Source organism: Sphaeramia orbicularis, chromosome 22 (assembly GCF_902148855.1).
Source record: "Sphaeramia orbicularis chromosome 22, fSphaOr1.1, whole genome shotgun sequence".
NCBI classification, from domain to species: domain Eukaryota; kingdom Metazoa; phylum Chordata; class Actinopteri; order Kurtiformes; family Apogonidae; genus Sphaeramia; species Sphaeramia orbicularis.
Genome location: NC_043978.1, coordinates 31,675,364 through 31,689,188, shown reverse-complemented (window position 1 = coordinate 31,689,188; position 13,825 = coordinate 31,675,364). Strand labels below are relative to the sequence as shown.

At 35.6% G+C, this 13,825-nt stretch overlaps 1 protein-coding gene across 3 annotated transcripts in view; it reads right to left on the bottom strand.

The window, feature by feature from the left end:
• Positions 1-2,716: 2,716 nt before the first annotated feature.
• Positions 2,717-13,825, bottom strand: part of pacs2 (phosphofurin acidic cluster sorting protein 2) — a 107,848-nt gene continuing 96,739 nt past the window's right edge. For 2 of the 3 annotated variants that reach the window (XM_030126215.1, XM_030126216.1), the window contains 6 exons: positions 12,265-12,307; positions 12,075-12,117; positions 9,450-9,585; positions 8,076-8,296; positions 6,562-6,675; positions 2,717-4,730 (listed from right to left, as the gene is read on the bottom strand). In XM_030126215.1, coding sequence (XP_029982075.1) covers positions 4,612-4,730; positions 6,562-6,675; positions 8,076-8,296; positions 9,450-9,585; positions 12,075-12,117; positions 12,265-12,307 — 676 coding nt within the window. In that variant the 3' untranslated portion in view covers positions 2,717-4,611. Of the gene's footprint in view, positions 4,731-6,561; positions 6,676-8,075; positions 8,297-9,449; positions 9,586-12,074; positions 12,118-12,264; positions 12,308-12,979; positions 13,025-13,825 lie in introns of all 3 variants that reach the window. The other variant, XM_030126214.1, reaches the window with a different exon arrangement.

Below are 13,825 nucleotides of genomic sequence, written 5' to 3'. Positions count from 1 at the left end.
CTAACTCGGACATGTCATTAGTCGTTCAGGTGAAGACAGCGTGGACAACTCAGACTCATGGACACACAGGTGAAGCATGAAAGCAGTGTGGGCAATTTGAATATGAGAACGGTCGTAAACGAACGGCTCGCAACGAATCGGCTCTTATCGTTTACTTAAAAGACTCGACTCGTCCTCGAACGTCACACCTCTCGTGCCTGGCTGAGCAAGCCAGGACGGATAACAGCGGTTAGGTATCAGTGCATAGTAACGCGCCACATTTCACTGCCGGTAACGGTAACGGCGTTGTAACGTTTCACATAGTAATTCATTAGATTACTCGTTACTAGAAAACAATAACGGCGTTAATAACGCTGTTATTTTTTTAAAGCCGTTATTCCCAACACTGTTACTGAATTGTCGCTATTGATATGACTGATGAAAACTACTACTTTTATTATTATTTCTACTATTATTGTTATTTATTACTACTTTTATAATGTATCCAATCCAATCCAACTTTATTTGTAAAGAACTCTAAAACAACCGCAGTGGACCAAAGTGCTGTACAGAAGAATAACTAAAACCTAAATAAAAGAATAAAATACAAAATAGATTAAAAGACATAGAACTGTACAAAAAAGAAAACAGTGCAGTACAGAAGAATAAATAAAACCCAAATAAAAGAATAAAATACAAGGACAGATTAAAAACAGCCATACAATTAAAAACAACAAAAAAATAAGAACAATAAACCACTACCAAATTAAAACAATAGAATAAAATAATACCTTCAAACATCTCACATAGTTTCAAAAGCCAAGGAGAAAAGATGGTTTTTAAGAAGGTCCAAGGCATGGCCACCCCTGAACTTATGCTGAGGTTTATTACCTCCGCCAGGAGATATTGTGATCACTTTGCTTTGTGTGCGTGCGTGTTTGTTTGTTTGTTAGCAAGATAACTCAAAAAGTTATGGACGGATTTTCATTAAATTTTCAGGAAATGTTGATACTGGCACAAGGAAGAAATTATTACATTTTGGTGGTGATGGGGGGGGGGGGGGGGGGGGGGGATCTCTCGTGTCGGAGGTCTGTGCTCTCCGAGTGCTTTTCTTGTTACTACCATTTCTAATGTGCAATTGCTTGTTTGTACTACTGTCTTTACAACCTTTTCTTTTATATCTTTTAATTCCTCTTATATCTGTACATACAGTGTTGTGCTGGTACTGGAATCATAATCTCCAGGAGGGTTCTGCCCAAGGGATCAGTAAAGTTCTATTTAATCTAATCTAATGTAAACATGACATAACTTACCTCAACTTTTTGCCAACACAGTAATCCCAAACTGGTCTTCTCTTTCATCACCTCTCCACAAAGTCCTGTTCAGAGGCTTTCTGCCATGGTCTTCATCAGATTGAAGTACAGTTTCTTCAATTTCTCTATTTTTTCTGGGTTCTAATGCCACACTGTGAAAATACGGTGCACTACAAATGACAGCTCTGCAATTAAAATATGTAGGTGTTATTAGCAAAATTAACCTTTAGTATAAAAGGAAAAAATAACTGATTCTGTCCAACAATGATGTTTTCTGATTCTTTTTTATTGCTGGATTAATCCTCTAAGACAGGGGTGTCCAACTCATTTTAGTCCAGGGGCCACATACAGCCCAATATAATGTCAAATGGGCTTAACCAGTAAAATAACAATATAACAACCTATAAATAATGTAAACTCCAAACTTTCCTATATGTCTTAGAGTGAAAAAAGTCAAATTACATTGTGAAAATGTTTACATCTAGAAACTATCCATTAAAAAGTGTGAATAACATGATCAGTAAATACAATTACAGGAAAATACATGATTTTCACAGAAAATACAAAATACAGAGGATTATTATCATAAATTGTGATAATTCACTTGGGAAGGGTTAGATGTAGAGAAATATGAATATGCAAGTTGCCACAAAAATAGTTCTGGGTCTTTAAGGCTTAATGTGCATGTTGTATTTTACTGCTCTAGACAGATTTATTAGAATATTATCATTTGCATTTTGCGTTTTTCACCGAAAGGCAGGTATTTTCTTATATTTAATATACAGATTGTGTAGATTTTCATAAAAGCTCAGTGTAAATTCAAAGGTTATATCATAGCAGAAGAAAAACTGATGTAAAAGTTAATTTTTCAGCTAAATATATCATTAAGTCAATGTGTCTATAACTATACAACGTCATTTGTCAAACACGGATTTTATGGGTGAATCAATGTTGTAGAAGATGACAGTGTTTCCATGTTTGCCACAGGGCTTCCTTATGTCCAAATGAGTCATATCTGATACTGCTGAAAATCTGAAAAACTGCATTTTACCTGAGTTAATTAAATGTATTCATAGGATTAATGGTTCAAAAGTTATGAAACGTTTTAGATTAGCAATTGCTTTTGGTCATTAGCAGTGGTTTAGATATCTGAGGGTTAAAATGTAGCTCTTTCTAACTACTTTGTATACTGAAGGTTGTGCAATATACAACATAGTATCATATTTATGTTTGTAGTATTGTTGTCCTGTGAGAACCATGTATCCCAAAAAGTAAAATTTTTACCTGAAAAGTAAAACCAATACTGGAACTTTTTTGTGAAGATTTAATTTTGAAACGTCAGGGGAAAAAAAACATTAAATCTTCTGCGTTTTGTTGAAGTGACTGTTCATGTTACTCATCACACAGAGACAGAAAAAGTCCGCTTTAGTGTGTATAGTAGTTTTATTACTCCCAGTTTTGGGATTACAGTGGTAGTCTTTAGGGAACTTTGAGTTTCAACACGCCTTTTCTGAGACAACATGAAAAACCAAAACATCTAAAATATCTTCTACATAGAGAAACAAATATATGCTGAACATGAATGGGCTGCAGTGTTCGTTTAATTAATTCACACCCGTGGTTGAAAGTTAACTTACTAGATTTTCCCTCCCTCATGTCCCTTTTATTTCACCAAAGTGTGCATGTATGTAACAGACTTGACCGCATGTGTTTATAGCGCACAGAGATATTTAGTTGTTGTTGTTGTCAGACCAGAATCAGCACCATGTTAGCCGGGGGCATTTATATTTATATTGATTTGTCAAAATTAAGCAATTTAGGCACTTATCAAGAAATTGGCAAATGCTAGACAAAACTGCTACTGAATGAAACTCTGTAAGCAAAATACTTTTTAGTTTTATACATAACAAATAACTAAAGATAGAGCAAAAATCTAATGACGGAACATTTCTGGGAACACATACACATTCTAGACTATTGAATATTCAACTAAAATCTAAATTGTCCACTGAGGCCTCACACTGAGCATGAAGCGATATTAAACAGCACTGAGGAGATACAGATACTGGCTTTGTTCGCATATAAACTATGCCACGTTATCGCGGTTTGTGCTGTCAGCTCAGATACATGGCCCAATACAGTGTCTGTCTATGTGCCTCTGTGAGCCACAGCTGATCAGATCTGCAGGCTCACCAGGCCAAATTGAACACACTAATCTATAATGGACAAACATTTAAAAGTGCTTTACATTAAGGTACCTCCAATACATTCACCTCTACATAATGAAGTCATCTATAATACCACACAGGTCAAGAGTGAGCTGCAGTTAATGAGTAATCCTTTGGCAAAAGTAACATTTTCTTTTTGCAAAAGATGGAGTGCTGCAAAAATACAGTGGGGTTTGAGGAAGAAGAGTTTGTTCTAAAATATAGAAAAAATATTGAATTTTTACACAGAAACCCTTATGTACATTTCTTACCTTGTCATTTGTACTAACATCTAAAAAGTACTTCATTTTGTGCTATCAATTGTTTTCTAAAAGTGGTGTTTTTCACATTCTGTTACCATTTTACACATTATTTTAGAGCAAAACTCTTCAAACCTCAGTCCAAGATTTTAGGAGGAAGTAAAGGGGGGGGGGGGGGTTCAGAGTGAAACTCACAACTAAAAGTAATGTGTAATCTAGGAGCGCCAAGTTATTTATCAGAAATTCATTCACACAGTAATCAGTCTATTGCACATTGGACGTCTTCACTGAGCGCAGAGGGGTCAAAGATCAGTTTGGTTTATCTTTTTTTCCAAAAGATGATGTAAATGAGTCCAGAGTCAACAACAGTCACTGAGAATCCAAAATGTGTTTGCTGTGATTCACTCCATCCACTTCATTACAAGGCAGCTGCTCTTGCTTTTTTCAATATATTCTTAATTATTTGTGCTGGCCAAGTGCAAGTGGCAGAGGGTAAAACCTGGGCACTCATACAGTTTGTTAAAGGTTAGAGATCATTTCTATGTATTATTTGATTAGGTTTGTATGTTTTTCTATAAAATATCAGCAGGATTTTCTTCTTTTAAAAAGCTGAGTAAAGAAATATTCCCTTGGCAGCCTTGCCTCAAGAAACTTTTACATAAATAGAAAATTAAAAAATAACACACAAAAGATTAAATAATCAGACAAATGCACCAGGGAAAAGCAGGGGCTTAAATTAAGACGGGAGGACAGAGGAGTGCAGGGGGGAGTAGGGAGGAAGGGTTAAAAGCTGTTGGCACAAGGGGGAGGGATGGGAGAGCTGTCCTTAGTGTTTCAGTCTCTTAGGTGCTGCTAGTAAGGGCCTTTTGTGTGTCCAAAGATCCCGATGGGGAAGTGTTTGACGTGCGAGGACCACTGTGCTGCCAGCTGGAAAAACTTCACATCGTTCCACTCGACACCGTCAATCAGCACTGCAGAGGAGACGCAAAGCAAACAGTAGTGATTATTTACTTTATGATTATCTCAGACCCAACATATCGATTTGGATGCTAGTCAACACATTCTGTTACAAGCTATGACGCATTTGCTTTCTCTTTTAGCCTCCAGAAGAGACAAAGGTGAAAATGTGTTTATGTTGTCTAAATAAAAACTCAACAACCCACACATCTTCAGTGTATTTTTGCACATACACTTGTGGCCGAAAGTCTTGGGAATGACACAAATTTTGTTTTTTCTAATTCCACATGTTTCTGAGGTACACTTAAAAGCAAATGGAATCATTATATAGATTTTAAAGAAACTGACTGATAAATAAATAGCATTTAAGCACAGAATCTGTTTATGTAATTCCTAAAACTTTAGGCCACGAGTCCAGAAAAAGTCAAGGACTTTATTCTTTTTTTTTTTTTATTTTATTTTTTTTTACATATTTTGTTATAATCATAGATACACCACTGAGATGCACCACTTAAACATGACAAGTTACAGTACTTGGGGGGCAGTCCATTAGTTCAGTCTGTCTTTTAGTCATGCTAATTTCTTTGAGACTTCCATTTCTTCAATGTTATAATTTTGCAAAAAAAAAAAATTGCCAAAGATATGCCAAATGTCCTAAAATTTGTGAGGTTTATTCCTTGAGGTGTAGGTTATTTGTTTTCCAAGGTAAGTACACAAGTAATTCGCCCCAGCCACTGTGACAGTCCACAGATTTATTGTTTTTTCAGGATCTAGCAACTTTTTTTCTTACTCATGACTTTCAAAATGTATATGTCCTTAAAATATAAAAGTAGAAAACTGTAATAGAACACTAAAACAGGTGAAAGTTGACGTAACAGTTCACTTAGTTACTTTAAATGAATTGTCTATCAAGGATAAGCTAATAAGATTTAATTGAAGCTATGTGCCATGACTGATTGTACTAGTTTTTGAGCATTTTCCTTAATAATTCCTGATTAATTTTCTTTGTCAAAGACCTAAACATACACAGGTTTTCAGCATTTAAACAAAACCACTCCAATAAACATTTAATGAATATTTTGTTGGTGGCCTGTAAAAAGACTATCATCAGGAAATGGTTATTACAGGAAAGCCTAGTTTTAAATGGATGGATGGAAATCACAATGGGCGTTTATAAAATGGTGAGGATAACAGCTTTTGTTAATCACAAATTGGAGAAATTCCCATCATACTGGGAAAACTGGGTCAACTATGTCACACCCTATAGGCCTGATTTTGTTTTTACAAATCAGTGATTGTGTTAAAAGATCACTCCCTTCTTGTACATATTTTTTTCTCTCTCTCTCTTTTATTTGGTTATCTGCCTTTCTTTTCAGTGTCTGGACATAAAACAAAAATAGTATTTTGCCATTTAGAGCAGACAATAGATGTATGATATATTTACATCTGATGTACCAGATGTAAATGTCTGATTGAATGTCAATAAAAAAAAACAAACAAACAAAAAAAACAAAACCACTCCTGCCCATCATGTGTCCTCTTTGTTGTACAACTCCAACAGTGTAGACACCTAAGTGTAACATAACTGTTTTGCATGGGATGTACTGGAAATAAAGTGACATGGATGGAGGTATCTGACAATATTTATTTACAGTAGTTCAGGATGCCCAAATTGTTCCCATCATGCTTTGAAAATGTCTGTAACTTAAAGGTTTAACTCACAAAAATACTTTAAAGGAACTGAATTGTAAATTAAAAAAAAAGGTTCAGCTGTTGTCAAATCAAATCAAAAGACAATGAACATTTTAGGCACTAGCAGGGCAGTAGGTGTGTGCACACATTCACCTCTCAGCATGGTCTGCTGGTGCTTGGCAGTGCAGATGAGTCGACTGATGCCCTCGATCACTTGACTCTTCGACTCCACCTCCTTGTCTTTGCTCTTTTTTGGCAGGAACATGACTGACAGAGGGGGAGGACAGAGGTTCAAGCTGTGAGTAAATGAAGGATTCACACGCTGTCCAGCATTTTGGTGCAATATTTAACACCTGAGTGTCAAAACTGGATCAGATCGCATCATTGTGTTTAGTCCACACGTCGGGTTTCATTCAGTCTCATTCTGCAGATTAAATCCATTTTGTTAAATTCATGGCTTTAAAGTCAAATTAATTTATGCAGATGATTCCACAGTTAAAACTAAACTGAACTGAGTTTATACTGTTTGAATATTATTAACCCTTTCATGCATGAATTATGAAAACCTTAGTCAAGATTTTCTTTCCTGATTGTTTTTATTCCTCTTTAGGCATTAAAAAAACAATGCAATTGAATTTTTCTATGAAGCTATTTTTCATGGAGTTGCAAAAATGTCCACTAGCTGGACACCATGCGTTTAATTTTTGAAGCAAAGAAACATGTACATTTACTGGTATTCTGTGTGAAAACTATGAAATAAAAACATTCTAATGCTACTAATCTGATCTTTTCTCACATTTTATCATACTCTAATACTGGTCATTACTCACTTCATGGAGATAATATGCAAAAAAAAAACAAAAACTTGTTGTTAATTACAGTCTAATAACAATAACAAGCTATTGATTTACACTCAAACATGTTAGATCAGGTTTATCTAGAACAGCAAAGTTACAGTAATGTTATCAATTGCAGTGTATGGGATGATGCGTAAGTGTTCACTGTGTTGGCTGCTATGAAACTAAAACAACAAGATCCATGAATATACAAGAGAACAGCTGTAGAATAACTGTCCACTGTAGTGACCAGTACGCATGAAAGGGTTAAATACATTTGAAGCAGTCAGTGGGGTCCTAAACTTAGAAAGCGCTGTCTCTCTGGTTTTTAAATTATAATAAAACTAAAGACATAACTACACATTTCAACCTTTAAGTACAGAAATATGTCAAAAAAGTTGCCTCTCTTTTATGTACAACATTCCACTAATACGATTCTTTAATAGAACCATACATTTTTTCACACTTTATGACGTGAACCTTTTTTTATCTAATTAGTCATAAACAACAGTGTCTATTAGTGAGCACTGACCTAAGAAATATCTATGTAAAGCTTGACAGTAAATTTGCACCTAATATAATATAAACAAGACAAAACGAAGGATAAAAACAGTTTCCTGCATAATAAAATTATGCTCCATACCAAAAAAAATGGTATAACTACATTCAGCTATTATCTAATTCATGGAAAAACCTGTCCTGAGTCTATATTGCGGTCCCTTTAAGGTTGTGCAATGTGGTCAGATAATAAAATCACAGTCAGACACTTAGCCCTGGAATAAATATAAACTAAACAAATGATGGTTGAACACTTCTCTCGTGACAGCTTACCCTTCTTATTCTTCTCTTTAGTCACCACTGTCATGGACATGGTGGGCTGGGGGCTCGGCTCAGCGCCCCCCAGAGGCAGCCGGCTGACCTGCAGCGAGCGGAAATTGCACTTCAGAGTGTTTTTGGAGGAGGAGTCCCGCTTCTCCATGTCTTTCTTCCGTTCTGTCGGAGCCACCCAGTAGTCGACCTGAAGCCCCATCAGTTCCGCCTGACCACTAGAACTGCACACAACAGTCAGGACAGTTACTGTTCTGGCTATATGTAATACTTATACTAACTGTAGAAACAGTATATTGTAAAATCTCCTAAAAGTATCATTGGAGTCTTTAGAAAAAAAATAAAAAAAGAGTTCTAATGTTATGTTAAAGAGTCAGTGGGCTGTGTTGCCGAGATATGAATTGCCACAGGTCAGCTTGTTGCTGTGAATGTATGTGGCCACTAGAGGGAGTCATGAGTCAGTCTGCTGGTCTCCAATGCTATAGGAAGGTAACGTCGATTTGAGGATGAGAACCAAAAAGAAACAGCTTTCAGAGTCAAAGAAAGTGACAAAATTATTTAAAAAAAGAAGCATTGCTGTTGTTTTCACCACTGAACACAACTGTACGTAAAATATTTATGCCGAAATCACAGTGTTTCTACACTGTTGAGTTTGATTATGAAGCTAATGAAGGTGTTAAGTTCTTTGTTAAGTTGCTATATTTGCTAAGGCTAAGGCCAAGTCAAAGGCTGTATATAATTACTGCTGTTGTGAAGTCAGTAGTTTATTTGGGCTATTGTTGTTGATTGTTGATGTTATTGATTTTTGGGTCAAGGGTGACTACATTTTGACAAAAGGGCCAGAGCTGTGGCAAAACTTGGGGTCAGAGCCATTTCTGAGTATAAATTTTGTCAAGAATTACGTTATAGTCATTGTTATTGTCTTGTTAGTGTAACCTAATGACAACAACTACAGAGGAGCTGTTTGTCATGAAACGTGTTTTAATAACATGATTAAAAATTGCAGTAAAAAGGATTTGCCCATGGATAAAAAATGATGGTTCAATCACTGAAAATATATAGAATATTGTGGATGAGTTCAGTAATTTTTTTTCTGTGATAATGTCAGAAAAAAACTGGCAAAGGAAATTGACCTCCCTGGAGATGCAGATAGTCATTCTATTTAGTCTCTTAATTATAGTAATTTAATGTTCAATGGTGTAATTTGAGAGATTAATGTATTAGAAGTGGTCAGAAAGATTAAGAATAAATAAATGTAATGATGGGAATACTATTGTCTTATAACTTATAAAACATAAAAATAAAAGTTTGTGTAAATTTTTCCCAGAGCATCAATCTAGCATTTCTTCCACGTTGCTGAACTGCCTTTCATTATACCTGTAAGCACAAAAGCTGGCGTTGACAGACGGAGAGGAGGGCGGGGTGGGGGTCGCCTCTTTGAGAGCGGGTGACACCTGAGGGGGAGTGGAGGAGAGCAGCGAGGAGCCCATGGGTGCTGCATCGTCAGAGTCACCTGAGGGGAGGAAGAGGAGCTGGGATTTAGACCAACCTGTCTGTTAATGTAATATGAAAATTAATAGGACATAACAGATAAAGCCCAAACTAGTCATCATCAACACCTATAGTAACCCTTTATCAGGCAAGTGTCTAGTTTTGGTAATTTCCACACACATTACAAGACAGTGACAGCAACAGTTACAGTGAGGACAGTGAGTCAACAGTCTCGGGTCCAATGTGGTCTACAGGGTCTGTAAGGTCCACCTCTGCATGAACAGTGAGTGGACCTGCTTTGTTAGGTACCATGAAGTAATGGTACTAATGTAAGGAATGATGTTCAAAGGGATAATGTGGATGTGGACAGGGGTCTGGATCAGCACTTATGTTGGTCTAATGTTCTAAAACAGGGGTCGGACCAGTGAAATAATAACATAATAATATATAAATAATGTCAACTCCAAACTTTCTTCTGTGTTTTAGAGCAAAAAAAGTAAAATTATGTGATGAAAATGTTTACATCTACCAACTATCCTTTAAAACAATGTGAATAACATGAACAAACTGAAATTTCTTAAGAAAACTAAGTGCAATTTTAACGATATTATGTCTCAGTTTATCATTGAAACAAGTAAATTACAACTTACAGATCACAGTGGATCTACAAATACACAAAACATTTAATAGCAGGCAGAATATTGTTAAAATTACACTTGAGACATTTCAAAATGTTCATATTTGTTGAGGTTATTTATGTTTTTGTGAAATGTTAGTTTGTTTTAGTGTAAATACAGTAAAATGACATGAACATTTTTACATTTACAAAGAGAAAAATTTGGAGTTGTGAGTATTTATGGGTTATTATGATTATGATGATATGATATGATATTATTACTGATCCGACCCACTTGAGATTAAATTGGTCTGAGTGTGGAACCTGAACTAAAAGGATTCATGTCTTAGTGTAATTTTTGGATTTCACAAATTCAACCCAGGGGCCAGACTGGACCCTTTGGTGGGCCGGATTTGGCCCCCAGGCCACATGTTTGACACCTGTGTTCTAAAAGTTATGTTCTTTTCACCTTACATCTTTCTTTTTTTGTGTTTTATATATATATATATATATATATATATATATATATATATATATATATATATATATATATATATATATATATATATATATACACTTTTTGTTTTTTTTTTTGTTTTTTTTTTGCCACTTACGGGTAAGGAACAAAATATGATAACTTCCCTGATCTTGATTTTCTACATAACAATAAAACATTTTGAAAAATTTCACAGAAGTAATACATTCTTGTTATGTCCTCCAATAACACACTAAGGTTGGAATTTGGAATTTCAGAGTATTTCTATAAGTGTCCTATAAAGGGTTAACTGGTGTCAGTTGAGAGGCATTGGGGATATGAGTTTGATCATTTATCACAAGTCACACTGTCATGGAAATATTATTGCATACTGCAGATATTCATCATATTATGCAAGATAATTCTGAACTGTGCGTCATTTTTGGTACTCAATTACAGAAGTAGACATAGATAAACATGGATGATCAAATGAAAAACCAAGATAATAAGATCTTAATAAGGTGATTATGCAGCCTGATCAGATCCAATACTCCTTTGTTTTGATTCTATCCCACATTTCCCACATCTGTTGTTTTGATGATGGAGGAGCAGACCACTGTCTAATGCAACTTTTTTACTGATGGTATCAGCTCAACTTCAGTCAACTTTACTCAGCTTTTCCTCATTTTGTCACCAGCACATTGTGTTTCCACTGCAGGTATACGACTCCCTCAGTGTTTGTTGCTGTTCTTCATAGCAATGTGCCGTGAACATATTTTGACATAATGTTCAGTGCAGATGCAGCTATAAATGATGGAAAAATGGCGGTGGAGGAAACTTAACCCCTTGTAGACTATTGTCACAAATTTGCCTCAATATTCCACTGTTTTTGTAAAGAGGGGCTGCTCAACACTCTTTGTGAACATAAATATGTTACCTGGTAACCTGTATGAACAGCCTGTTTTGGTAATGGTTATTAATTTCATGACATTTTACTGATTGTTCTTTTGTTTGGATTGTTGACTGGTACAAGTGACCAATAGTAGCATCAATAAAATAATCTACACACCCAAGACTATAACAATTAGTCATGAATTTGCATCATAGCTGTATGTGCTATATTCAAATGAACAACCTCCACTTAATTTAGCATCTGTTTGACAGTAAGAAACATTTTTTATGTACATAATTGTAAATAAACTTAGGCAGTAAGGGGTTAAGATTGCAAGTTCAGCTGGGTGAAAATCTGGTGACTGTTAAGGACATAGGATATATTCACATAATTTTCCTACTCATCAAATCATTCCTTTTTTTCCAATTCCTAATCCCTTGTGCTCTGTGGATGGGGTAACTGACACCCCTCAGATCAGGTTTTTCACCCACTAGTAACCAGAGGTAAGTAGATGGATAAAATACTTACCTGATGCTGCAGATGTTTGCTCAACAATACCAACTTTCACCATCTGCAAAATACAAAAGAAAAGGAAAATATTTATTTGAATCAAAACCAACAATCCTGCAGAAAAAAATACATAGGATTACAGGATTGTATTGTATTTATAACGGGAATGTATTTTATCAAAAGTGTAATAAAAAATGAGTATACTTGCCCCAATAAAAGGGATAAACTTCTGACATGAGTCCTCATCGGGGCTGTGGTGAGGCAGTGGAGAGGGAACAGTGGAAAAAGAGGAAACAAAAATAATAAAATGTTATAAACAAAAGAAAAAAGGTTTTAATTAAGTTTCTGAATTACTCTAAAGACTGTCACTACCGAAAGATTGTCCAAGCTACTGTGAAAATCAAAATATTATAAAGAAATGTATGGTTAGCATTGTGAGCTAAGGTTAGTAAGTTTATTATGATGATGTTTATTTCCATTGTTTCACATGTGGAAATGTGGAAATACAGAAGTCTTCAGTTGCACTCAAAGTATGCAAGGCCATCACAACAGAAAGAGTCATCTGAGCATGCTCCACTAAAATTAATTCACTTCCCATCTGCAGGCCATTTACTGTAGCTGGAAGGGTAAAGAGCAAAACATGCAACTATGGCCTCCACCAAAGCCATCCAGTCGTTGCAGAGAGTTGAAGAAAGGCATTCAGGACACAGTACAAATAAAAAAGATGAGAAGGAAGAGCACCAACCTAAATCCAAACCACTCCGGTCTCATGCACTACCTCTGAGCGGTAGTGCATAACTACACTTACAAGCTCTATGAACTATTTTTCTGTTAGTGACCAGAAAAATAGCCTGAATGGACACTTAGTTCTACGTTTTCTAAATGTAAAAACGTTCGATGACGTGAAAGGTTGTTGCTCTTGCCTTGAAGAAACCTGCCATCGCCCCCCCAGGGAAGAAACAGAGAGACTACACAGGAGGGGAGAGAAAGAGAAGACAGTCTACAGTAGGTAACAGTATGCATGTCAAGACCATTTATTTTGTTTTTTCCAACACAACATGTATTTGTTTTTCTCGGAGTCAGAGCAGCCAGAGAGGGAAAGCCAGATGTCTGCCTGATATGTGAAGGACTGATGTTCATCTCATCATCACATGGGGGTGGATAATGACAGAACACATGGCTTCTGATAAAATGTTCAATCTATTTTTCGGTCTCAGGGTGTCGTGATCAATAAAAGATGCACATGCAAGTCAATCCATGTGGACGGATCATGGACATACACATGCCTTTTTTAGATAGAGGTTAAAAATATCTTGGTATTTTTGTCAAAACTTATCCCTATGATAGAATACATATAAGTTTATTGTACTGATGTAAAACACAGTATTATAATAACTGACAGTTATGGCATTTTACGACTATTAATGTTTTACATGTGTTAACACCAGAGGCTGTTTGGGTCTTTATGGGTTGTAAAACTAAAACACTGGTGTGATATTCTACTGATAGTTTTAAAGTAACTTGTATATATCTCAAAATCCTAACATGCTGGAGAAATTCTTATTCCAGATTTGTAATCAGTGAATGTGATTTAGGTAAATTTGGGTATTTCATCAGTGTTACATAAAAAATTTTAACTTAAAAAAACCCACATAGTTAAAGATTATACAAGTGGTTTCTCTCTCCTTACATAAAAGCATGTGTGTAACAGCTCCACAGAATACTGAGTTTCCATCTGATCTTCTCTCAAGGTTTCATTTCAGGAAATA